The sequence below is a fragment of the Neocloeon triangulifer genome, unplaced genomic scaffold (genome assembly GCF_031216515.1).
Source record: "Neocloeon triangulifer isolate White Clay Creek 2 clone unplaced genomic scaffold, ASM3121651v1 ptg000003l, whole genome shotgun sequence".
NCBI lineage: Eukaryota > Metazoa > Arthropoda > Insecta > Ephemeroptera > Baetidae > Neocloeon > Neocloeon triangulifer.
In genome coordinates, this window is record NW_026775546.1 from 3,732,386 (window position 1) to 3,759,150 (window position 26,765).

At 35.8% G+C, this 26,765-nt stretch overlaps 2 protein-coding genes across 15 annotated transcripts in view; one reads left to right on the forward strand and one right to left on the reverse strand.

The window, feature by feature from the left end:
* LOC132193266 (muscle calcium channel subunit alpha-1) overlaps positions 1–23,713 on the forward strand; it is a 46,539-nt gene extending 22,826 nt beyond the window's left edge. For 3 of the 11 annotated variants that reach the window (XM_059613853.1, XM_059613844.1, XM_059613854.1), the window contains 39 exons: positions 3,565–3,670; positions 5,041–5,180; positions 5,429–5,532; positions 5,671–5,823; positions 5,879–6,066; positions 6,237–6,486; positions 6,540–6,639; positions 6,695–6,840; positions 6,963–7,036; positions 7,214–7,576; positions 7,640–7,760; positions 7,911–8,005; positions 8,151–8,248; positions 8,303–8,391; positions 9,219–9,408; positions 10,112–10,241; positions 10,297–10,463; positions 10,517–10,604; positions 10,912–11,019; positions 14,126–14,178; positions 14,298–14,444; positions 14,499–14,700; positions 15,154–15,423; positions 15,476–15,559; positions 15,894–15,914; positions 16,516–16,704; positions 17,233–17,335; positions 17,393–17,547; positions 17,700–17,924; positions 18,371–18,575; positions 18,633–18,766; positions 18,828–18,929; positions 18,982–19,074; positions 19,440–19,478; positions 20,012–20,130; positions 20,184–20,288; positions 20,779–21,077; positions 21,438–21,565; positions 21,671–23,713. In XM_059613853.1, the coding sequence (XP_059469836.1) occupies positions 3,565–3,670; positions 5,041–5,180; positions 5,429–5,532; positions 5,671–5,823; positions 5,879–6,066; positions 6,237–6,486; positions 6,540–6,639; positions 6,695–6,840; positions 6,963–7,036; positions 7,214–7,576; positions 7,640–7,760; positions 7,911–8,005; positions 8,151–8,248; positions 8,303–8,391; positions 9,219–9,408; positions 10,112–10,241; positions 10,297–10,463; positions 10,517–10,604; positions 10,912–11,019; positions 14,126–14,178; positions 14,298–14,444; positions 14,499–14,700; positions 15,154–15,423; positions 15,476–15,559; positions 15,894–15,914; positions 16,516–16,704; positions 17,233–17,335; positions 17,393–17,547; positions 17,700–17,924; positions 18,371–18,575; positions 18,633–18,766; positions 18,828–18,929; positions 18,982–19,074; positions 19,440–19,478; positions 20,012–20,130; positions 20,184–20,288; positions 20,779–21,077; positions 21,438–21,565; positions 21,671–21,856 (5,569 nt within the window). In that variant the 3' untranslated portion in view covers positions 21,857–23,713. Of the gene's footprint in view, positions 1–3,564; positions 3,671–5,040; positions 5,181–5,428; positions 5,533–5,670; positions 5,824–5,878; positions 6,067–6,236; positions 6,487–6,539; positions 6,640–6,694; positions 6,841–6,962; positions 7,037–7,213; positions 7,577–7,639; positions 7,761–7,910; positions 8,006–8,150; positions 8,249–8,302; positions 8,392–8,917; positions 9,099–9,218; positions 9,409–10,111; positions 10,242–10,296; positions 10,464–10,516; positions 10,605–10,911; positions 11,020–13,166; positions 13,275–14,125; positions 14,179–14,297; positions 14,445–14,498; positions 14,701–15,153; positions 15,424–15,475; positions 15,560–15,893; positions 15,915–16,515; positions 16,705–17,232; positions 17,336–17,392; positions 17,548–17,699; positions 17,925–18,370; positions 18,576–18,632; positions 18,767–18,827; positions 18,930–18,981; positions 19,075–19,439; positions 19,479–20,011; positions 20,131–20,183; positions 20,289–20,417; positions 20,453–20,778; positions 21,078–21,437; positions 21,566–21,670 lie in introns of all 11 variants that reach the window. The other 8 variants (XM_059613845.1, XM_059613848.1, XM_059613847.1 and 5 more) reach the window with 8 other exon arrangements.
* Positions 23,714–23,900: 187 nt separating this feature from the next.
* Positions 23,901–26,765, reverse strand: part of LOC132205920 (metabotropic glutamate receptor) — a 57,009-nt gene continuing 54,144 nt past the window's right edge. For 3 of the 4 annotated variants that reach the window (XM_059635307.1, XM_059635304.1, XM_059635306.1), the window contains exons 11-12: positions 26,239–26,526; positions 23,901–26,098 (exon numbers count right to left, since the gene is read on the reverse strand). In XM_059635307.1, coding sequence (XP_059491290.1) covers positions 25,889–26,098; positions 26,239–26,526 — 498 coding nt within the window. In that variant the 3' untranslated portion in view covers positions 23,901–25,888. The remainder of the gene's footprint in view (positions 26,099–26,238; positions 26,527–26,765) is intronic. The other variant, XM_059635308.1, reaches the window with a different exon arrangement.

Genomic DNA, 26,765 nt, shown 5'->3' on the forward strand with positions numbered 1-26,765 from the left:
AATTATTATTATTTAAAAAAAAAGCACTTTGTGCAGTTTTATTTGCATGAAAGGCAAACAAAATTGCTTCTATCAAAAGAAAATCCTGAAATCATCACAAACCAATCCTTTTTCATCATGAATAATTTTTAACTCTATATTGACACTTATTGAAGGCAATGAACTTATTATCCCTTCTGTTTAGGTCTTTGTATTCCCGTCATATTTATGATATTACCAAAAAATTTAAAAAGAGCAGAATTTTCATATTGCTATATTATATGAATTCTGTGAATTCTATAGAAACTTAACTTTATCAGGATTACAATTAAAAATTAAACTGATAGCCTACTTGGATTTTGACAAAAGAATGTTCAATCTATTCGGAAAAAATAATTAGTTTCTTGATCAAATTAAAACGAAAGCTTTGTAAGCAACCGTTGACCTTGTATTTTTTTCCATAAAATTGACAATTCAGACTCCTGGAGCAATTTGAGGTGATGCATTAGTGCAAAAGTCTGATTTTCAAAATTAATAATATTGAATTAAGCTGAATATATCGCTTTTTAATGGCAATGCAAAGAAGAGATTTCCTGAAAGTAGATAATAAAATTGAAAAAATTCTACTCGTTTTGTATATCTAATTTTGATTTCTCTCTCAAATGATTGATTTCCGTCGGTCTGACAAATTTATAATCCAATTCCAGAGGGAACGATTTGGCTGTGAATAATGGAATAAATCACGAGCGAATTTGAATGGCGTACGCAGAGGCAAATTGGACGCATAATATATAAATGTGTGGCGCCAGTCTCGGATCACTTTTTGTGTATATCGAACCCTCATTAGTGCGGTTGATTTGAAAAGCCTCGCAAAATTCAATGCGACACTCTGGCCAATGAACGCTGTGGAATAAATACAAATTTAACGCGCAGCAGAGTGAGAGCGGGGCTAATTGAGTGGCTGGAATATGAAATTGAATCAAAGAGACAAAGACGTAAGCTCTTATCAGCTTCCCCTGAAAACAATGCAACCAGCCAAGGCCGTTTGCTTTGTTGTGAATTTTCGCTGCCCTCTCTCTTTTGCGAGTGTTTATTCGGTTTTATTTCCGCAAAATTGGACATGCGTGATTAGCGATTAGCTCTAATGGGACGGCTCGGGGCGGCGATTGGAGCTCGTCCGGGCGAGCTGCCAACTCGCCGGCTACATTGTCGCGAATAAATTTAGCGAATTGCTCCTGGCACCTTCCCCTAAATTTTAATTTCTCTCTTTGCATAAATCGCACGCGATTCTTGGCCCGAGCCTCGTCGAAAGCAGAGTTAAATTGATTTTTTTATTATTTGCTCCCACAGTAACGAATTAAGGAGAAAAAGAAGAGAAAGAATAAAATGCGAGTGGGGTTGCGGCCAAGAATGAAGATTTGATTTGATTAAGGGCGTGAAATTTGGCACTCCGAGTGCCAAATGACGAGGGTTTTGTGCCTCGTATGGGGAAGCGTAATAACCTGAATCAATAGTTCAATTCTGGGTTTAAATATTCAAACAAAATAGTCACAAATTTTTCATAATTGTTTTTTCATTTTTCCTATTGGAAAAGAAAATGAATAAAAGTTTGAATGAATAAAAATAAAAATTATTTTAGTTTTAAAGTATTATTAAATGCATAAAAATAAAATTAAGTAAGTCAAATTAAAGTCAGTAATAAGTTTGAAAACTTTTTTGTATCAGCTAAGCTGCAGAAAGTTATAATTATTAAAGATTAAAAACGATGTCATCTCTTTATTTTTAATAGTGATTTTTTTTTAAATTTTTGGTTATTATAAATAATTTTCAACCCAATTGAAAATTGATATTGTGTCATTTGAAACTAATTTACCTGTGATTGCAAGACTCATAAAATAGTCTCATAGCGTTTAAAACATCTAATTGATTTTACTTGCTAGAAAAAAAGAAGTAAAGCATTTATACCATTCAAAGACCAGAGCCAATAACAATGTTTAAATTTTTTAGTTACAATTGTGTTTTATTAATGTATCACCTGGCATTCTCTGGCATTCTTTTTTAAATGAAGAAGCATGATTAGATTTAAGGTAACAATAATTTTAATATTATATAGTAGCTGTTTATTCTTCCAATTATTGCAAAACATATTTGAATATCTTGAAAAATTCAGAACAATTTTATTTTATGGAAAATATCATATAGAAAAAAACTTCTGAAACTTCCAAGATCAAACCCCAATACATCTCGCTATAGATTTTTAAGCTCTTCACATACTTTTTCAAAATGCACAAGGTAAAGGAGAAAAATGTTAAAAACTTACAGTTAGTTAATTTATATTGGCTCGTTTAATTATTGGAATTAAAAACCTTTAATGACAAGCATATTATCAGCATTATTATGATCAAAACTGATAGCACAGTTTTAGAGTAGATTCGAGAAACAAATCTTTAAAAATTGATGTAATATTAATCTACGTTAGCTTTATCTAAAATATATAAGCAATTCAAGAATTTTTCGAAAAATTTGAATTAAAAATCAATTTCAAGATTTTGCAGCTTCAAAGGCGACACGAAGAGAATTACGCGTTCTTTCCTTTAGGTTGCGAGAGAATGAAACATTGCAGCTGGAGCATTTATGTATCCGCTCTCTGCGTATGAATATTCTCTCGCTCAAAAGGCGTAGCTCAAACAAACACAGCGAGTAGCGATCCGGGCGAAAAGGACAAAGCGTGCATTTGACATGAACACTTTCGGCGGAAAATTAGCATGTCGAGCGGAAGCATTTCCGCCGCTTTGCGAGAAAGAAAGAAAGTTTTTCGCTGAAATACGCCAGTGAGAGAGAGAGTCGGGCGGGGAAAGAGGCCCGGCCGCAGCCCTAGAGTCGATACTCGCGCCCTCCGCCATCAGCAACAGGTGAGCCGCCAGCGAATTATTCCACGCGGCGGTTCGCCAAAGAGACGCGCTCGTCCTTAATCAAACTAATCCAAAGGTTTGTGTTTGGATTCCGATAATGCCTCGACGCGGGGAGTGACCAAAGCTGCTTTTCCAGGGAAATGAGGTCGGTTTGTTCAAAAGACCTGATTGCCAGTCCAAGTGACTCTGCTCAGTTCCGACTAAATAAATAAATTGATTATGCGCGCGCACTATATAAAATTCACTTCCGTCCAGTTTGCTTTACTATTCAAATATTATAGTTATAAACTCAAATAGTAGAAATGTGACTGATATTATTTGGTTTATTTGCCTAATTCAAACACTAAAAAAAATTAAAATTAATTAGTTAACTATTGTTTAAAAATTGAGATCATATTCTTAAAGAGCAGAGATCAAGAGAATAACACATACTCTATATAAAATCAAAATATTGTAAAAAAATATCCTGGAACAATCTTGGTGAGGCCTTTTTCATAAATTGTACATTATTATAAACAAATGATTATTTGTGTAATTTACTTTACAGCTTTTTTAAAGAATTTCCTTATTCCCAATTATTTAAAATTTCACAGCATAATTATCAAATTTCAATTTCAGCTTTATATTTTACTGTAATAAATTTTCCGGAATTTTCCTTAACCATGATGTTCAGACCCTTCGAGTACATGATTTTGTTGACCATCTTCGCCAATTGTGTTGCCTTGGCTGTGTATACTCCATACCCAAACAGTGATTCCAATGTTACAAATTCGTATTTGGTAAGTATAATAAATTTTATTCCAAATGAATTTGGTAAAAAAGCTGGCGCAATTATTGACGATTTGAACTCTTTTATAAAATCCCCTACGGTCAAGAGTGAGATCAAGTTAATTAAAGCTGATGGACACAAAGGGATGAATACGATTTCATTAATTTTTTCCAATCGCTTCATCCACAAATATAACCGCTGTCTTGCCCACTTGCTGTGGATGTTAACAAAGTTTTTCAATTTATTCGAGTTGCTTGAAAAGTTGGCTGATATAGAAAGAGCGCGACTTTTAATCATATTCATAGTGGAAGGTTCCCGAGTACGCAGAGATTGTAGAAAACGTGCACACGGGTGTAATCTTGTAAGAGCGTTACTCAGCACGGCCTAGATTCGCTATTCAATATGGAGGCGCTTTGTTAGATTCACGTGCGTGGAAATTTCTGAAGTGAGATGAACACAACTTGCGGATGAAAAATCGATAAAGTAAAAAAAAAAAAAAATACGAGTTACAAATTTAATAAAATAATTACATTTAATTCTTTATAGGAAAGATACGTTGCTGTTTTTTGTTGAAGTTTTTAAAAAAAGTATAAATTATTGTTTGAACAATTTAAAGCGGATTTTTTTTTACAATTTAAAAAATGAATTTTTACCGATTAATAATTTCTATTTCTATTAGGTTTTTTTTAAGAAAGACGTCAGCTTGAAAAATAAATTTAAAAGAAGAATGTGACTAACAAGAAATCGTTTCAGAATTTCATTGTTTTTCTTCCTCGTCACCCACACACCGACTTCTCTTGCAACACTCCTTTTCAATGTTTTGCGTGCATCGCGCTCCAGAAAATCTAGACTCCCCTCGAGAACATTTCCAACCTGTTCGTGTTTTCCCGACTTTATTTTTCCCGGCAGCAACGCATTTGCTATAAATAAAATAAATGGCATTGATCCGGTGGCGGGCGAGAGAAGACTCTACTTGGTTTTCTCACTCATTTTCGCATTGGTCGAGAGAATGACGCAAGTAGAGTAGAATGCTGACGTCACGTGTACGGCTAACTCGGCTCTCTTCCTTGCTTCCCTGCTCCTGTCATTTTGCGAAAATACACGATACCCACCTCGGATACAACCCTACCTACCTACATTATATAATTCCGTTGCACAAACACACTTACACTCTGTATGATGTATATAACCGTTACAAAATCTCCCTCCGGGGCGTCTCGCTCGCTTTTCTCATTGCGCCAGCTTTTTTCATCACTTCGCCCGGCGCTCTCTTTCGCCTGCTTTTTGATGAGAGAGCGCCACAAAGGCATTATTTCTCTTGAATGGAAAATTGTAATAATGAAAAGAAGGAACGCTCATCACCTCGATTTCTGCTTGCAGGAGAAAATTGAATACATTTTCCTTGTGGTATTTACATTAGAGTGTGTCATGAAGATTATAGCGTACGGTTTTATCATGCATCAGGGTTCATATTTGAGAAACGGATGGAACTTGCTAGATTTTACAATTGTAGTCATAGGGTAAGTAAATTGCAATTTAAATTAATAAATTAAATATTATATTGTTAATTTCTCAAAATTTGGAAAATAATTATCATCAAATTGAATTAATTTTTAAAAAGTGAGCAGATTGCCAGTAGAATTGAAAGTACGCAATTGTGCTTCACATTGAAGTCATTCAGATTGCAATTAAAATTGAAGGGCAATCAAATAAATACACAATTTTTTTTATGTTTTCCAAAAAAAACGTGTATATTTTTAATTTCCAGAGTTATAAGCACAACTCTTTCAAGTCTAAACCTCAACTTAGATGTGAAAGCGCTGCGAGCCTTCCGAGTGCTAAGACCGCTTCGATTGGTCTCCGGTGTGCCGAGTAAGTTTTCTACCCTTCCAGATGATTGGGTCCTTTTATTCGAAAAACACACACCTTAAGCCGATTACTGACGGCCGACTGCTCCTTTTCAAGAGCGACGCACCGTATATGTACTGATTCTCTTCTCGCGTGTTTCAGGTTTGCAAGTTGTTTTGAATTCAATTCTACGTGCCATGGTGCCTTTGCTGCATATTGCTCTTTTGGTGTTGTTTGTTATCATCATTTACGCAATCATAGGTCTCGAATTATTCTCAGGAAAATTGCATAAAACGTGCGTCAATAACGTCACAGGTAAATGTGCAAGTTTTTAATTAACACTTTTTTTTAACGAAAATCTAAATTTTAGGGGAAGAAATGGACGTGCCGCATCCGTGCGGAGACGGTGGCTTCCAATGCGAGTGGATAGATATGGTGTGCAGGGACGGCTGGGACGGACCTAACTGGGGCATCACCAACTTTGACAACTTTGGCCTCGCTATGCTCACTGTCTTCCAGTGCGTCACCCTGGAGGGCTGGACAGACGTTCTTTATAGCGTAATTATTTTTATTAAAAAAACTTCAAGAATATTTATTTGCAAAGTCAAAACAAGTCTTTACAACAATAGAAGTAAATGTTTGTGATTGTTGAATTCGGAAATCTTTTGGAAAAAATTACAGCTTGAATTTTTTCTCTTGGAATAGTTAATTAAGCACTTTTGAAATAGATTCAAGACGCGATGGGAAGCAGTTGGCAGTGGATTTACTTTATCTCGATGGTCATCCTGGGCGCTTTCTTCGTCATGAACCTGATTCTCGGTGTGTTGAGCGGAGAGTTCTCCAAGGAGAGAGAGAAAGCCAAGGCCCGAGGCGACTTTCAAAAGTTGCGGGAGAAGCAGCAAATCGAGGAGGATCTCAAAGGCTACCTCGAGTGGATCACCCAGGCGGAAGACATCGACGCCGAGGGCGCGGACAAAGGTAGGTTCGCCACCGTATTCGGAGGCAAAATAAAAAATTCTCAAACGCTGTAGCCAAATTCGCAAACGAGACCGGTGACGCGGAAAACGAAGAGAACGAGGGCGAAGTTCAGCAGGAGTCGTGGTGGGCGAAGAAAAAACGAGGCCTCGACAAGTGAGTCTTTTTGTGTTTTTATTTTTGCTGTTTTTTCATCTCTTGCGCTTCACAGAGCCAACAGGCGGCTGCGGCGAAAGTGTAGGGTGGCGGTCAAGTCGCAGACCTTCTACTGGTTAATCATCATTCTCGTGTTTCTCAACACGGGCGTCCTCGCCACCGAGCATTACAAGCAGCCGCTCTGGCTCGACACGTTCCAAGGCAAGTCGCCTGCCAAACGATGGCTAGGCAATCCGCACGTCTCTTTAGCGACGCGGAATGCATACTACAAGTCGTGACGTCGAATTAGGGATGATTTTACTTATCCTGGGTTTCTTTTGCAGAGCTTACCAATTTGGTTTTTGTGTGTCTCTTCACCATGGAGATGTTCGTCAAAATGTACAGTTTAGGCTTCCAGGTGAGAATTTTATTGAATTTATACAAATTTATAAAAAAATTAACTTTTTATTTAATTTAATTAGATTTCTTTTAACTTATTTTATTTTTTCATTAACTTAGAACATTAAATCAATTTTATAATATTTAAATAATTTAAAGAAATATTTCTTTGATTAATAATTATAATTTTTTTCAGGGTTACTTCATGTCGTTGTTCAACCGATTTGATTGCTTCGTCGTGATCGGCAGCATAAGCGAAATGATCTTGACCAACACAGACGTGATGCCGCCCCTCGGCGTGTCAGTGCTGCGTTGCGTGCGTCTGCTCAGGGTGTTCAAGGTGACCAAGTACTGGAAGTCTCTGTCCAACCTGGTCGCGTCGTTGCTCAACTCGATCCAGTCGATCGCCTCCCTGCTGTTGCTGCTCTTCTTGTTCATCATGATCTTCGCTCTGCTGGGCATGCAGGTGTTCGGCGGCAAGTTCGACTTTGACAGCACCGTCGACAAGCCGAGGAGCAACTTCGACTCGTTTTGGCAGAGTTTGCTCACGGTGTTTCAAGTAAATATTTAAAAAAAAGAAAAAAAAGGAAAAGAGTGATTGACCTACATATTTCATTTTTAGATATTGACGGGTGAAGATTGGAATGCGGTCATGTACGATGGCATCAGATCGTACGGCGGCGTCTCATCAATTGGAATTCTGGCGTGCATTTACTTCATCATTCTCTTCATTTGCGGCAACTGTATCCTTTTTTTAAATTTTTCAAAATCAGCTTTTTTTAAGTGCTTAAATCAGAGTGAAGTAAAAGAAATAGTAAAATTAATACTCAAAATCCAAATATTTTTAATTAATTAAAAAAAAAATACATTTTTCCTTCACTTGATCAAACTAGATATTCTATTGAACGTCTTCTTGGCTATCGCTGTGGACAACTTGGCAGATGCCGAGTCACTATCAGACGTTGAAAAGGAAGAGGAAGCAGCCGAGGTAAGCCGGAATCAATTTAGTAACCACTATTCATTGCCCCGTTGCTGTCATGAGTTATCTCGGAAACAATGGCGAGAGGCAGAAATGGATATTTCTCTCTTGCTACACAATTGTAACCTGATTACATCCTTTTTGTCCGTCGCAGGGAGAACAAAAAGAGGGATCAGTTGTAGCTGCAGACGGCGAGAAGGAAGCGGAAGAGGGTGCCGTTGATGAGGAGCTTGTTGACGAAGATGGAAACTTGTGCGTGTTTTGAAATAAGAAAAAAAGGGGGAATCTCATGATTTGGCGTTGCAGAAAGGAGGATTCGGGCAGCCATGCAAAGGTCCGAATAGAGATCGGAGAGGATGGAGAGGAGTACGTCTACGAGGACCAAGAAAATGCAGGTAATAGAAGCTTTTCTTAAATTTCGTGATGGATTACTTATTGTTTTTACTTGGAGGTTAAGAATTGGTGCCAAAAATTGAAAAAGGTTATTTATAAAATGCATACTTTTTAATGTAAATTTCAGGTTCAGACGTAAATTAAAATTTTAGATTAAATTGAAACTCTGAAACTATTGAAAATTTAATATGACAATGTAATATCAGCAATAATTAAATGGAAAAACCAATTAAAAAGATTCAATTTTGAAAATTGCTATTAAATTTTAAGTAATGTTAAATCAAATCAGATTGATATGAGAATACATTTGAAACTAAATTTAAGATTGCACAAATAATGAACAAATTTAATATAAATGAATTATTATAAAATTAAATTCATCGTAATAACTTATCTCTTGTTAACAAATTAAATTTTCAATTTATCATAGATTAATTTAATTAAAAATCTTAATAAAGAGCTTGGGTTAATTTGGGCTTTTGGCGGCACCTCCCAAGTTTTTTGTGCTTTTGTTTTGGTCCCAAGCAGAAGAGGAAGATATACACATGGAAGTTGATGAGGACGAGGAAGAAATGGAGGAGGAGAGAGGCGGCGACGGGCCGCGCAAAAGTTCTGCGCGGCCGCGCCGTCTCTCCGAGCTCAGCATTAAAACGACGGTGCACCCTCTCCCGGAAGGGAGCGCCTTCTTTATCTTTTCCCATACGAACAGGTATGTGGAAAAGGTGGCGCCGGTACTAATCTCTCTTTTCCCCTGTCTGTTCTCTTTGCGTGCGTGCCACCCTTTGACTCACCACCCTTTCGTCTCCACCCTGTGACATTAACACCCAAGACGAAGAGCTCGAAGACGAGGAGGGCTTGGAGGACGAGGAGGAACTCGAGGACGAGGAGGAGCAGGACCAGGATTTGCAACAAGAGGTGTCGGCCCTGCCCAAGCGCCGAGCGTCGGCCGCGCCGGCCAGCAACAAGAAACAGCCCATTCCACACGCCTCCGCCTTTTTCATCTTTGGCGAGACCAACAGGTTGAACTTTGGCTGGCGAATCAGAATCATTATATTGTTTCCGCTTCTACGAGTTCCTAAAGAAAATTATGATTTTTTTGTTATTAGAGCAAAATTCCAATGCTTTGGTAGATGTATGAATTTTGGGTGATTTAAACTCTGCACGTTGAATTAAACACAAAATTTTTGAATAACCAGAATTAGGCAAATTTACTAAGAGTTTAAAGCTCCCTAATTTTAATATAAATTACTTTTTGTAATTATAATTTTATGCTTTATACTGTATTATTACTTATGATCAATGTTAGATGATTAATTAGCAATTTTTTGTTCTTGGATGTAAATACTGCTAACAAAACACAGGAAATATCCACAATTAAAATTGATTTTTCCCATATTATACAATTTTTTTTCTTAAGAAGGAAAACAGTGTTGAAAAAAAAACAATTCTTTCTTTTTTAAATAGCTCTAGGTTCACCAACCTGCAACCACTTTCAACAGCAACACAAAATTGCAGCTTTGTTTTCAATGTTCACTTTTGAATTTTTTGATTTTTCCCTCTAATTAATTAACCGCTTCAAATTATTGAACCTTGCTTGCCTGAATATTCTGTTACTTGTATTGATGAATTTTTGTGTTATAAAATTTTCACGGAAGAATTTAACTGCTTCTCATTTTTTAATATATCTTTGGATTTTTTTTTTTAATTTATAAACCATTTCAGAATTCGTGTTTTCTGCCACTGGCTCTGCAACCACAGCCTCTTTGGTAACATCATTCTGGTGTGCATCATGATTTCTTCCGCCCTCCTTGCGGCCGAAGATCCTCTTAGGGCAAACTCGCCCCGAAACCAGGCAAGTCGATCATGCAATTTTAAATATTTTTATTTTCATGCCAAATCTTTTGCAGTTTCTGAACTACTTTGATTACTTCTTCACCACCGTATTCACCATCGAGCTTATGCTGAAGATGATTTCCTACGGCTTTATTTTGCACGACGGTGCCTTTTGCAGGTCTTCGTTCAACTTGCTCGATTTGCTGGTCGTTTGCGTTTCGCTCATTTCAATTTTCTTTAGGTGAGAATTTATAAATTAATGCAATTTATTAAAAACGAGACACATTTTTCCAGTTCGGGTGCTATCTCAGTAATTAAAATCCTCCGTGTATTTCGTGTGTTGCGTCCACTGAGAGCCATTAACAGAGCCAAAGGACTGAAGGTAACTTGAAGTTTCACACAATTTTACACAAAAGTAACTGTTTAAAAAAAAATAAGAAAAATATTCTCCCGATTTCCGATTTAGCAGTTTTGATATAAAAAAACAATTATTTTCGTTTTGTCTCATTTCAGCAATGATTAATCAGCCGAAAATTGCAATAATCTCGATTTATTTTGTTCTCTTTTTAACACAAGCAGAGACTCCAAAACATTTTTGCTCTCTAATTTTGAGATTTAAACATTTTGCTCCCCCCAAACGATTCCCCCAAGGTTAACACTTGATTAAATGCTGATTTTACGCATTATAGCATGTAGTCCAGTGCGTGATTGTCGCAGTAAAGACTATCGGAAACATTGTACTAGTTACATGTCTCCTGCAATTCATGTTCGCTGTAATTGGAGTCCAATTGTTTAAGGTACGCCCTCAATTGCAGATTGACAGATTTATTCTGAAACATGACGTGATCCATGTCTTATTGGCAAATGCACTTCTTTGGGGTGTTATTTTTTATCATTTTGATTTACCAATCATTTATTATTTTTATTTTCTACTCATTTCTATACTTTCTCTCTTCCTCTCACACCGCCTTCAATTATAAATATATCTTCCTTCCTTCGTCTTTCTTTCTGTCGTCTATTTCGTTTCTCTTCCATTTCCTTTCACACTCTTTCTTGTGTGTTAATTACCGCCTTTAGATTAATTACTTTTACTCTCCACCTCGAGTAAATTCTTTTGGAATTCATATAATTAATAATTATCTCCTTGATTGACCTTTTCCTCACAGAATAATTTCATATATCTGTTGATGGATTTTGCGTTATTTTTTTGCGACTTTTGGTGTTTTTGAGTGTAGTTAAACGGGGCTTAGAAATCAAAATTAGAAGTCGATATATTAAATTACCAAATTTAAATTAAGTAAAATTGATAACAGCCCTGTTTAACGATTTCTTCGTGGAATTTCTCTCAAAATATTGATTGCCATGATTAATGTCAGTGTGTGAAGTGTTCTTCTTCACCTCTCTAATGAGCGTTTGAGACAATAATCTTGCATGTGACTGTCACAACTCATTATATATATCTTTTTCACTCTGGGAGACCATAAAATTGCAAATTACTGTGCGTCTCTCATTTTTTATGACATATTACAAAAATATCTGTTCACGTGTCTCATAATTTAAAAAAGCTAAATTTTTATTCAGATCGACTAGCGAACTAAATAGATCGTAGGAGAACAATGAATTATAATTTTCATATTGTATGTGTCTCTCTTTGCAACTTTCATATAATTATATCGTTTTGGGCAAAAACAGCTAGTCCACTACTTCTTCTTGTCCGATTAGAGATAGAGCATGAGAATCAAGTATTCTTTTTTTATATACTCGAGTGGCTTCTCCATAGATTCATTGAAATAAAATTTCAGGATATCTCGACTGTGTCGGAAACACACACTTTAATTTTAATAATTTTTGACAGCAGTGAGAGAGAGTTTTCAAACCCATCACACGCTACTTTCTTTTTGTACATTACATTTACATGTATTGCTATTTTCTTTCAAGCGCATTCTTTGACACTCAAGTTCATTCTGTTCATTTCTCTGAAGCTTTCCTATCAGTTCACGTTTTATTAAAATCAGAGGCCACCTGTTGAATTAGGGCCATATTTCATTATTGCAATCAAACAATTAAAATTTTCAACAAATTCTCTTCTGCATTCGTAAATATTAATCATCTTTTCGCTACTAAATCATCAATCATCCATTCATATAGTAGTCTGGGAAAATTAAATCCCTTCCATAAATAAAGTAGGAAATTTTATAATTAAATTATTTTTAAACTTCCCTAGAATAGGCCTGGTTTAAATAAATAAATAGCAAAAATTTTAGTCTTATTAGAAACGAAAAAGACTTACTTCAAGAAATTTTTAAATATATATACCCAGCAGACACCATAATTAAAAAAAAATGCTGTAAATTGCAAACGGCTCGTTGCAACTCGTGCCGGCTAATTAATGATTTCCATTCAGTAAATAAATTGTTGTTATTAATTAATCCAAATGGACGCTCTGTAAATAAACAGTGACTAAGGACCAGACTTCCTTTCTAAAAGCATTCTTATTCCATTATTTTGCAGTCGCCGCGCGTCTCAACCCAAGCTTACATATGTGTGCTGGTAGTCCGCAGGGCCTAACTTTTCTTTTGTCTCATAGAGTTGGAATAATCTCATGAGTTCTGACATTTACTGTAAAGCTGCTGGTCTTTTTCTTCATCTCTATTATATATAATCTTTTAGTTCTTGATCATGTAATATATATATTATCTTCAAAGGTGCATTTGGCAAGAAGTTCTCGTAATCGCAAAAAGAGGGCACGAATAATATAATTTGATTGGTTTTATTTTTAATTTCATTTTTTATTCACCCCTACCCCCTTCTGTCACAGTGACTAAACCATATGATATATCTCTCGCCCACAAAATAATCGGTTTTCCAAACAAACACATATATATATAACTCTCTCTCCTGTTTCTTGACTGACTGGATTTTAATTTTGATTTTATATATTCAGTATGTAGTGAAATGTGTACTAGTTGCCATTAGGACCATTGGCAATATTATGTTGGTTACATACCTCCTTCAGTTCATGTTCGCCGTGATAGGAGTCCAACTTTTTAAGGTAATTAATTCAAACACTCGCCCGAAATTCTCTCGTTATTATTATTTTTAGTACACTTTTACTGGTTATATATTCCATATATATATATTTTTTTCTCTCTCGATTTTTTACTTCAAAATCCATACTATTTTTACCAAAACCAACAGTGTCCAGATGATTTTTACTGTTTGTTTTTTAATTTTGTACCATATATACATCAAAATCATAATCTATACACCTCCTTGATTTCCCTGGAATCTCTCGGTCATACACTTGATTTTCCTCACTCTGTCACTATATCGTTGTTCATCATAAACCCGGACTCGCTCTCATTTGAAATCACGACTACATACACACATAATTATATAGGTTGACTTTCTCGTACAGTAGAGTTGGATTTAATATAATACATTTTATTTTTCCATTCATCATATTGACCTATTAAGTGCGAATTTCGCGTCGATTAATCAAAAACTCATATATCTAGTTGCGGTAGTTAGGCTCTTCATCCTTCTTGCTATTCTCATGGCTGTGTACACACCTGCTGCAAAGTAATTTGTAAAAGCCCTAATTTGCGTAAGATATTCAGCACGTGCGTGTCTGTTGTCGCAAGCATGCTCGCTGACGCTTTTTGTCCGTGGCGAATGCGTGTGTCGTTTTCTCACTTGTGCATCTTTTCATTAAATTTGGTGTTGGTTTGCGAATTCCGATGAGAAATGTATCGCAAAACGGGTCGTTTTGACTTGGAAAGTGTTCGCACGACCGAAAGGTCTGCGAGCGCGACAAGTAAAATGGCAATTTTTGCACACAATATTGAAATGTATAGAATAAAGATATGTTTGGCCAGTGTACTTATTAATATTCTTTTGCAGGGAAAATTCTTTAGCTGCTCTGACGCCTCGAAAATGACTGAAACGGAATGCCAGTGAGTTGAAAAAAATTAATCTCAATTTCAATATAAAAATCTCAATTGACAAAAATTATTGATGTTTCCTTGTTGATTATATTTAATTTTTAATTCAATTAATTTTTATTTATTTACAGTGGCAATTACCTAATATTTGAAGGAGGCGATATAAACAAACCGGAAGTACGGAATCGGACGTGGTCCAGAAACGTTTTCCATTTTGATGATGTTTCCAAAGCCATGCTAACGTTGTTCACGGTGTCGACGTTTGAAGGCTGGCCTGGGTATTTTTTCCGCTTAAAATTCAAATAAAATAAATTGTTTCTTTTTTTTATTAGCCTCTTGTACGCGTCAATCGACTCAAACACAGAGGACTACGGACCAATCCACAACTTTCGGCCGATTGTGGCGATTTACTATATTATCTACATCATCATCATTGCCTTCTTCATGGTCAACATCTTCGTAGGTTTCGTCATTGTCACGTTCCAGAACGAGGGAGAGCAAGAGTACAAGAATTGTGAATTAGATAAAAATCAGGTGAAGATTTAAAATATTAAAATAGCTCAAATTCAAAAGTAAAAAAAGACATAGATTTAGTTCTTAAAGGGAAGTAAATTTTTACTCTGTAGTGTGAAAAACGGTCAAAATTATTGTAAAAAAATAGCAACTACTGGAAAATTTTCTCCCTTAATAATCGGGAATTGCGTTTTCGCGCCTAAAGAATTTGAGCCTCGGTACAAGTCTTTAAGAATTTTGGCTATTTTAGCCTAATTGAGTGATGTCGCAATCAGGACTATCTTCCCTTGAGGTTCAAATTCATTTGGCGCGAAAAGTTTAACCTGCGATCAAGCTCTAGTTTGAAGCTCAGGGATTGCGAATTTTTTTATCACGATTTTGCTGTTGGTCATGAAATTTTGTTTTTTATAAAAATAATAATTACCGGTGTACCTCTTTAAGACCTTTTATTATAAAAAAAAATTAATATTTCAGCGTAACTGCATAGAATTTGCGCTAAAGGCAAAGCCAGTGCGGCGATACATTCCAAAACATCGAGTCCAATACAAAATATGGTGGTTCGTCACGTCGCAGCCCTTCGAGTACACGATCTTCATACTAATCATGATAAACACCATCACTTTGGCGATGAAGTTTTATCACCAGCCTCAGTACTACACGGACGCTCTGGACGTGCTGAACATGATTTTCACGGCAGTCTTCGCCATGGAGTTTGTCTTCAAATTGGCCGCTTTCCGATTTAAAGTATAATTGTGATTAATTTTTTCCTGAACATTTCCTTAAATTGATTCCGCAGAACTACTTCGGAGACGCGTGGAACGTGTTCGATTTCATCATCGTGTTGGGCAGTTTTATTGATATCGTGTACTCGGAAGTGAACGTGAGTATTTTGATTTTAGGACAGATTTATTTGAAATAATTTTAACTACAGGTGTCAAAATTTTATAATATCAAGATCAATTATTTGGCCTAATTTTGAATAATTTAAATGATATATAAATAGGAACAGACGCTTTTAATTAAATTTATATACAACTCATGTTGATGAAATTTTAATTTTCGATGTTTTCTTGTTTCGTGTACTCTTTATGTTGACGTTATTATAACTAACATTCGTTTTATTCCATGTCTTCCAACCAACACCACCACCACTGCGAAAATTAAATAAATTTCAATCTCTGTCTCAAACTATTAATAAAAACTTTTCGTCTCAGACCCCGACAAAAATGCAAAAGGTTTGTGGTGCGTTCTACTTCTATAAACCATATTATATATATTTATAATTTTCTAGCGCAGATTTTGTTTAAATTTTTTCTTATTTTTACGTGATTTTTTCTCCACGACTCAACTATACATATTTTATTTTTTTCACTTAGATAGGCAGATATATATTTATTCTAACTCCGTAAATACGCACACACCTGTAAAAATTAATCATATTTTCACATCACATAATGTTTTGTCTATAAAATTGACTAATGTGATTGTTTACCGAGCAATCTCGGAGTTGCAGAGCGATTATTATTAGCAGAAATCTTTTGTACAAAACCCTTTCCCCCTGTTGGATTATTATTCGTATCGCTGCTAATAATGCTGGAGTTTCTTTTTAACACATAAAGGCATGACTGCTAAAGCTAGCAAAAACTAATTTAAATAGTGATTTGTCTCCAATATTTTTATACATTACCATCTCGAGAGAGTAAAAAACAACATCGCACCTCTTACTGTACCGAATGTAACTAACTCTTGCAGAAATAGTCTCCCTGCCCTCTATATATGCAAATCTGGATATTTAATTTGTTAGGATTGAAAAGTAATTTCGACTGAAATTTGCAGCCGGGCACCAACATCATCTCGATCAACTTTTTCCGACTCTTTCGTGTCATGCGATTAGTCAAACTTCTGAGCAGAGGTGAGGGCATCAGGACGCTGCTTTGGACATTCATCAAGTCCTTCCAAGCGCTGCCCTACGTCGCCTTGCTCATCGTCATGCTCTTTTTCATCTACGCAGTCATTGGCATGCAGGCAAGTGTCGATTTAAATTTAATTTCTTTGTTATGAATAATCTTGAAGAATAACATCTTGCAAATTTAAGTTAATTAAAGTGGATTTCAAATTAAAATTTATTTTAAAAAAGAATGAGTATTCCTAAACACTGATCTGAAATAGTTAATAAAAATAAAAATGAACGAATATTAAAAAATTTGGATAAAAAAACACTGCCCTGAATTAATTATTAAACTATAGAAATAAAAAATCAATAAAAAAATAAATAAAATGAAACAAAAAATCATTAAAAATAGATTAAAAAGTATTATTTAAATGGTTTATTTCAATTTTATTAACTCTTTTTGGTGTTTTTTGGAAAATTATAATGTAAAATTTAGCCCCCATTTTGGAATAATAAATGTAAAAAACAAAAGACTAACATTTCCCTTTTCAATAAATTTAAAATCAAATTCATAATTTAAGTTCTATTGAGATAACCGTTTTAAATTTTTGCGTCACCAAAGGCAATGTTCTTAATGCAAAATTTCTTTGATATTCTGACAGATGTTTGGCAAAATTGCGTTGGACTCGGAAACGGCCATCCACAGAAACAACAATTTCCAAACGTTTCCGCAGGCGGTTTTGGTTCTTTTTCGATCGGCGACAGGTATGATTTACAAAATTTTGCATTCAAACTGACCTTTAACGGCGAATTCCGTCGCAGGTGAGGCCTGGCAGGACATCATGATGGACTGTTCGTCGCGTCCTGGCGAAGTCCGCTGCGACCTGCGGGCTGACGACGTGACCTCCTATCACGACTGCGGCTCCAGCATCGCCTTTCCGTACTTCATCTCTTTCTACGTCCTTTGCTCCTTTTTGGTAAGCAAAATCACACGAAAAACACCTCGCAAAACAACAACAATGTCACTGACAAAAAAAGTAAACAAACTAAATCACATCGGCTGGCAAAAGTGGGGGGAGATTTAGGGAGGCAGGGGAAGTGGAAGTTTCACTCTCCCTACTTTTTGCAGATCATCAACTTGTTTGTGGCCGTCATCATGGACAACTTTGACTACCTGACCAGAGATTGGTCCATCCTCGGCCCTCACCACCTTGACGAGTTCATCCGCCTGTGGAGCGAATACGACCCTGACGCCAAAGGGAGAATCAAACATCTCGACGTTGTTACTCTGTTGAGGAAGATTTCGCCGCCTCTCGGATTCGGCAAATTGTGTCCTCATAGAGTGGCCTGCAAGGTATTAAAATTAATTAAAAATTTATAAATTGATTTCAAGTGATCTGCGAAGAAGGCTGATGAGAAATAAATTAATATTCATATGTTTACTAAAAATTACATTTACATTAAAAAAATTATGAATTTATTTATAGATTGAATTTCAAAACATTTTATACTTTTAGAAATATTGAAAATATTCAAGTTTTTTTAATCAATTTTGATCCTACTAAATATTGACATTAGATTTTTTTAATATTTTGTCTAAAATTAAATTAGGGAAAAAACTTTGAAAACAATTCTTTTTATTCAAATTTCCAATTTTCTTTAATTTTAATTTAAATATTTTTCAACCATCATGTTTATAATAATAGGATTCTTCAATAAAATTAACTTTTTTATGATTTCATTCCATAATAAATTAAAATATGAAAATAATATATATTAAAATTTTGAATGCAATTTCAGCGTCTGGTGTCCATGAATATGCCACTGAACAGTGACGGAACGGTATTGTTCAACGCAACACTATTTGCTGTGGTACGGACGTCCCTCCGAATAAAAACTGAAGGCAACATCGACGACGCCAACGGCGAGTTGCGCGCAGTGATCAAGAAAATTTGGAAAAGGACGAACCCGAAGTTACTTGATCAAGTGGTACCACCACCTGGAGGTTAATAATTCTGAATATAATTTATGCACTTCTTCACTAATGATCTGATATTTTTAGTTGATGACGAAGTCACGGTCGGTAAATTCTACGCAACATTCCTCATACAAGATTATTTCAGAAGATTCAAGAAACGAAAGGCGGAAGAAAATCAAGGAGGGGATAAAGAGTCCCTCAACACTGTTACTCTGCAGGTGCGTTTTATTTTTTAAATCATTATTTCAAAATAAATTTAATTGAAATTCTAAATTTTAGGCTGGTCTGCGCACTCTTCATGATGCTGGACCCGAATTGAAGAGGGCCATCTCTGGCAACCTTGAAGAGCTGATAGATGATAATCCTGAGCCCATGCACAGGGTAATTTAGAATTAATTTTGATTAGGATAATATTAAATTAAATTATTTTCAGCGAAATCACTCGCTTTTTGGAAGTGTTTGGTCTTCCATGAGGAGAGGCCACAATTCATTCCGAGCTCGATCTATGAAAAACGCTCAACCAAAGGTAAGAACTATAAATTGATTTCTTTCCACAGAATCACAAGCACAATTGCATGTAGAAAAAGCACTCAATTTCCCACCAGTGACCCTGACTTGTTCTTTGACGCCCCTTGATCGCGCCTCTTTCTCTCTATCCGTCATTTTTATGAGAATATATTTTCAAACTGAATATTTACTTGAGATTTTAATAAATTTGTGATACCCCTGTGTTCATTGAATTTTCGCCCCACATATTGACCAATTAATTAAATAATAATGCCACTTCTGAAAATTTGCTAAGTGTTCTTTCCTGAAAGTTCTCTTTTCTCAAGCTACGTCTTTGGTGTGTAGAAAGCCTTCATTGTTGTATGTACGATTCCCTTCTTGCAGATTAATCATTTGGATGTACCAGGAAGAAACCTTAGAAAGGTATATTACCTTCAAAACTCTCATTATACACTCTTGTCTGTTTTTGCATTTACATAGTTGCTTAATAGCATTGCATGATATTTTGCCTGCCCTTCATTGTCGACCTTTCTACTGAAATGCACATTCTTTAGCTTTTCCAAAATTTTCTCTCTGCACCTCTGTAGAATTTTATCTTGTTCAAAAACATCATGTTCCATGTTCTAGCTAATTTTATTTACTACTCATTACTTTTTATTTACGCAATAAACACAATTCTTTCATTTTTTTAGCAATATAGAATTAATTTAAAAAATTTAGTATAATTGTAGTATTAAAAACTTACAAGAGAGCACAGCATGATTTTGCTTCTAATAAGGCACAATTCGATGGTATAAAAAATTTAAAATTATGCTGCTATAACTTTGGTGCTGTCAAAACTAAGTCTGCAAAATAATTCTCTGGATGAAAATTTTGCTTCGCCATTCATTATTTCTCTAAAGTTTTTTATTTCTAGAAAGTGTAAAAAGATATATTGAAAGATTATTCGCTCGCAGGTGTCTCCAACAAATTCAGTCGAGTTGCAGCCGCTCAACTCGTTCCAGAAAGACATCTCGCAAAATATCAATGCGGGAATGAACAATCTAATTAACAACTTGATCCCTCACAAGGGGAGGTAAAAATTTAGGAAAATGTGAAATAAATGAATTATTAAAAACATATTTCTAGCTCGATATCCGTTGGCGACAACGCAGTTTTCAGGGACGAGGACATCCCTTCCAGGAGATTCAAAGTGTCGAACGGAGATCCAGAAAATAGATACACAATAGTCGAGTAAGCAAAAATTTATTCAAACTGATTCAAAACTTCAAAATTCCAACGTATGCAACTGGCTGCACGTTGGCATGCAGCAGGTTGCATACATACACTTTATTTTTGGTTAATTTTTAAATTGTTACGCAGTGGTGGGCAGTTTATACACCCATCCAATAATTACGGTAAGATCAGCGGTTTTCGAGTGGAAGCCTGACAATGAGATGTAACAATAAGTTTTCCGAACCCATGAGTTTTGCTGTGAGAGTTTTACCTTCCTCTTAACAATAATATTATACGTTGACAAAAGTAGATCTAGTTTGATTAACAATAATTACTGTTGCTCGAGAGATGAAGAAAAATGCGATCGAGGCAAAAATTTATCCAATTTCTTCTTGGCTTCTACAACTTTTAAATAATAAAAAATTAAATTCTTTTATTACATCAGTTCAATTTTTGAAAATCCCATTTTTACTAATTGTGCACGATTTGCATGCGTTTTGCGCAACAGCATGGAGGATCACAGTCCCGAGGTGACGCCGCCAACGCCGCCCCCGCGGCGCCACCTGTCGCGCATAAGCGGCTCCTTCCGGCTGGGCTGCATTGGACGCCAGCAAAGTGAGGGCGGCGAGCCTTTCAGCCGCATCGCCGGCGGCCTCAAACTGGCCCAAACGCAGGCCATGGCTGTGGCCGGGTTCGCGCCGGAAGAGGCACCTGTGAGACGCCGCTCCTCGCAGGCTACCATCGACCAGCGGCTCTCCTCGCGCTACCCCTCACCCTTGACCTACAGAGCGTCATTCCACGGAAGGGGTACGCTCAATAATTAGAGCTCAAAAAAAAAAACGCAGAATTTTCAGTTTGTTTCAGATAAATAAAATTTGAACAAATAAATTGTAGAATATTTTGATCAATTATTTAAAGGAGTTTTTAGTTAAAATTTTGGTAGCTTTATAGTTAATTTTGCAGTAATTTTGATTTTTACAAATAAATTTGGTCCGAATACATGTCTCAGCAATTTAATATTGTGCAACCTGCCAAGTCTGTATTTTATAGTTTTGTCCTCGGAAACATTCTTGTAATAGATCTTCTCCCTCTGTGCTGGTTGCTCTTTGATATTAACCCAGAGTTTGTGTGTTTGGCTTGTTTTCTGACTAACCGCATGTCCAACAGAGTCCCAGCATCGCGACTCCAGCGCCAGCCTGTCCACTGAGAGACTGTCTCATTCTCTTCCAGGAAGCCCAGCTGAAAGGAGACCAAACTTCGGAGTCATTGGCTCTGCAGAGAGTTTGGTTGGACGTGTAAGTTTCCAAAATTATAATATTTCAATCTAATAGTTCAAATAGTTGTTTTATTCCAAATTTCAATTTTTTTCTCAAATTAAAAATTTTAAATCTTTTCAACAGGTTTTAGCTGAGCAGGGTCTGGGGAAATACTGCGACCCCGAATTTGTGCGCAACGCCTCGAAAGAGATGCAGGAGGCGTTGGAGATGACGCAGGAGGAGATGGACAGGGCGGCGCACAAGTTGTTGCTGCAGGAGCGGCACGGCCGGCCCTTGTCCTTCCGGCAGCAGAACACTGAAGACTTATAGCATCAAGAGCGGGCGCTAGTTTGTCGTGCTAGGTTGCTGCTTCGGACAGTGCGCGCGCGACTCGATAATTTTTTATACTTCTGTTGTTGCGAGAGAAAGTACTACTTTTTCATTGTTTACCACTGCTCTGCATCTTATTTGAAGCAATTCTCTGCACTGGTTGTGTTCATCTAAGGTGAAATCAAATGTGATTGTGAGAAAGACTCTTCGTCAGCCGGCCGGTGAGAAACGAACTCTGCGGCTAGTTAGGGATGTATAAGATATTTAAAACGGTGTTTTTATACTTGAATGAAAAGTGCCTTTTTTCATACTGTATATTGTGACACACACATAAAAAAAAAGATTCACACGGACTCGGTATGTATTCTATTGATTATTATTGTGATTGATGGATTCAAAAATTTATAATTGTAAACGATTCCCAGCTAGACGGAAATGAAAAATGATTCGAGTTTTTGACGTGACCCGCGAGAGAACAATGTTGATTGATGGTTTCCATTGTGGATTGTTCGAATATAATCTGTCAACATCTGTAAAGTGGTCACATTTTCTGTGAGCGTTAGACGCGTTGTGACCGCCCGTCGGTTCCGCTTTTCAATGCAAATTTGGAACTTTTTCAAAAATATAAAGAGCGGACCGACACGCGGCGGCACTGCTCACCGCACACTTAATCTCACGCACTATTCCTTCCACAAGTCCACCTGAAATCCTGCCTAAAAGAATTGAGATATGAATGACAAACGAACCAATTTCTCTGTAGTGGTTTAGTCTGACTCGCACTTCTTGGTCCAAGTTGAGGAACTTGAAGCGGCACTAAAAGATTAGTGATCTTGGCTACCTTTTGGGCCCATTTTGAAAATGAGAGAGCAAATTTGAAACACGTTTCGCCCCGAGATTTGATGTCCTTTTGCCAAAGCGTTCATATTTACTATTGTATATTATTAGAACCTAAACTTCAAAATTTTGAGAGCAGATTTAGCATTTTTGACTCAAAGTAAAACCAAACACTTCGCCTTATAGTGCCAAAAGAAAAGAGATTAACACGCAAAGGAAATCTTTAACTAAGGCTTAACAAATTCACTAGGCTAAAATTTTTATGAATTTAAATTTAAACAAAAATTAATGCCATTTGAAGCCACTTTCCAGAATTATATATATTATATAAAATTTTAATGAAGCGACATTTCCTCGGCACTTAACTCTCCTGTTCAATACTTACATTCAGTTCCTCAATTTAACAACGTTTTCAACGTATGATTAATTTAAAATATTTTGTAACTGATAAAAATATTGTACCTTTTTCAAGAGAATATTATCTAGAAATTGTTATCGACCGAGAGGAAAATGAAAGAAATGTTTTCAAACATGTATTACTGTTTCAAGTCTATATTGAAAATTTTGTCACGCGCATCTTGGTGTCAATTTGGAATTTGTAACTTTGCTGTCTATGTAAATGCACGTTATGAGAGAAATTCTTGAAATTATTACGAGTACTTGTTGGGTAAACGCTATTCCTCCTGAGTTGCATCAGGATACAGAAGAAAAGGTTCTCTGAAAATTGAAAAATCAAACAAAATATTCGTTAAGCAATTGTTATGATGTAATTTTTATACCATCACTTGGACTATAGATGTGCCAAAAACTTGTTCTGAACTTTGACAAAAATTAATGATTAAATATTAAAAGCAAAATTTTCCAATCTAAAATGGTGACAAGAGTCATTATAATTGATCAATGTACGGTATTAAAAGATCTACGCATACAGTTATTTATATATTGACAATCATGTTGCAATTGTGTGTCCTATCTCTGTTTTTCCACATCATGCTGGTTAAATATATAAAAACATGGACATTATTTAGCTTTCATTTTTTAAGAAAATCTCCTCACTAACAATAATAATTTATTAAAAAAGAATCTGAAAACTTTGCAGTTTGAAAAGCAGATTTTTTAATCTTCCTAAATTTTCAGCTTTTATGAAAGGTAGAATAATTTTAATTAAAGAGACAATTGTTTCTGTAAATAATAATTTATTAAACAATCAATAATTTAAATCAACAACAAGAGAGCTCTTTTGTGTGAAAGATAAATGTAATAAGATTTTTTTACAGAATGTCCTACGCTTACAGTGCAAGTTTGAGTTCACAGAGAACAGCCAACAGCAAATTTTTATCTTTTTTTATGACATAGAAATATTAATTTTTATTGCAGGCAGATACACAGTGTTTCTCTAGATTGAGAATCTCTCTGACGTAATTGAAAATTTTCTTGAAAAATTAAAAATACACATTAATTAATTATACATCAATGAATTTTCAATAAAACGCATGGAACGTAATCTTTGGTATTAAGAGCTCTCTGTATAAAAAAAATTCACATAATAATCCACGGCCTATGCAAGAAATCTCTTTTTTGATATATAATTTGATATATATATTTCATTTTTCGCACTTTTTGATAGATATTCCTCGCATTTTATAATTGAGAGGTTCTTTATTTATTTCTCCGTTTGCTTGGTTGATATCTGAACGAATATAGATCAAGATTGATTTCATTCTTATTTTTCACAAGTTGTCTTCTGGATAGAAATATACATACGTCCGTCAAAGGTATGCATACACTTTCGTATTCGCTTGCTTCTTAGTCAATAAGATAGTCCCTGTTGCTGATATGTATTTTGTTTCCCACGACATGTGCCCATCGCAGCATTTACACTCTCATCCTCTTAAAATTTTAAACACCGACTTAGTTAAAAAACATTCAACTGCCATTAATCAACGAGCAAGAGAGAGAGAGAGAGCGAGAGAGCGATATTTAATATAAGTAGTACAATATCGAAATTCAGCCTCCGCTGGACCAATCTGAAGGCTCAGTTTCAGGAGGTGATTCAGAGTGGGCTGAATTTGCCTGTTTAGTGTGGGTGTAACATTTGAGTTAATTTCGGTTGGGAATGATTAATTTTTTGCTTTAAAAAGCTAGTTTGTACATTAAACTTTTTATGTACTCTTGCACGAATATAATAATATCGTCTGAATTCATTAGATCAGAACGGAGATGCACGCACGACAAAACGAGCAAGAGACGAGAAAAACTTAATCTCAAAATCACAGCAACAATTGATGAAATTCAATAATTGTCGTTTTTTAAGCAGCAGCGCACCGTTTAATGGAATCGATACACATTCAGTCTTTAATATACACGCGCAAATTTTTATTTGGAGGATGTTGATTGAAGACAAAAATATTTTTGCTCTCTCATTAACGTTCACAGCGTACAAAATAAATAAGATTCGCGTTCATTTGCTTTATTCATTCTCACAAAATTGGAATTACTAAAAATTAAAATTTAGAAATAATCTACTGATTGTTTCTTTCTCTGATTCAAAATTATTCAGTTTTGAGGAAATTAAAAACTTGACTAGCCAAACTGGTTAGAAAGAGCTTTTTTTAATTTGCCTCTGGCAGTGACTTAAGAAAGATTAAAATAAGACTTTGAGCACATTTCTAAAATCCGCTGTCAGTCCCAACAAAAATTAACACTACTTGGAAAACAAAAGATTAACTTTCACCATCCCCAACGGGATCGCGTTAATCTACACGTAATTTAGAATTTTTCAACTGGCTACAATGTCAGGAGGAAAATTATAATCTCTTATTATGGCACAAGACGCATATGCACACATATACACAAATGAGGCCTGTGACGGGCTGGCTCACTCAATCTCTCTGATTACATCCTTCATAGTTCATAGTGCATTTCACAGGCGCACACTTAGGATTTTGGCTAGAATTGAATTATTTTCATAAAACGCACCAGGCGCGATTTATGCCCATATCCCTAGTGGAACAATACTTTGAGCATTTTCTTAATTGTATATAAATTAAAGAGCTCCACGCAGGCCGGAAGTGCTTTCTTAATTCAAATTTCTTTTAATTATTTTGTCCGTAAGCACGTCCGGCAGCTGCCAGAAACTTGTCGATTCAATCAAATTTAAGGATCGCTCAAACAAACCTCGATTTTTGATTGAGTTAATCACAAGAAAGTTTCGGCGTGATTTGCCGAAGTGCTACTGGTAGGCGCTTTCCTGTAAGTTGCACTGTTCATTGTGAGTTTCCTGACATTTTTGTCCGGGTGGAAGACGATGATATAAATCTTTGGCGAGTACAGACATACTAAAGCTACTGAAGCACTCAGGCTGATGGCTACGCAGAGTGTAGTCACTTGAATCTGGAACAGTTTGGACTTTTATCAATATTTGGCATGATTTTTTATTTTCTCTAAATTTTTGAAATAAAAATATAATTTTGGCACCAGCCAACAATTCGCAATCTATATTTCTTTCAATCAAATAAAGAAAAGATTTTTTTGTATTAAAAATTTACCTCATACGAATTGCCGGTTCCAAAGTAGATTGGAATGAACGCAAGCCAGATGATGCAAGTGGTGTACATTGTGAAGCCAATGAATTTGGACTCGTTAAAGTTCTCCGGTATCTTCCTGGTCTTGACCGCGTACACGGTGCAAATCGTGATGAGCAACATGTTGTATACCTGCGAGATAAGGAAGGACGAGTCGTGGATCTTGCATTTGAGGATGACCTGCGTGCGGTCGGGGTAGTAGTGCCTGGTGCCAGGCGTCTCCACCAGCAACCACACCGCCGTGAACAGCACCTGCGGTTACACCAAGAAGCAGTTTCATTACTCGAAGTTTGCAAAACCAAAATGAAAAGCGTTTCTATGTTCTTTGGTATTGATTTGCTTGAGGACAAAAACTTTGTTAGAAAATTGGTCGGAGTTTATATTTGTTTTGGAAAATATGAAAGCTTAATTTCCCAATTTATTATTTGTTAAGGAAAGTCAAATATTTAATATCACAAGGGAAAGCAAAAGAAAATAAATTATTCAAAAGC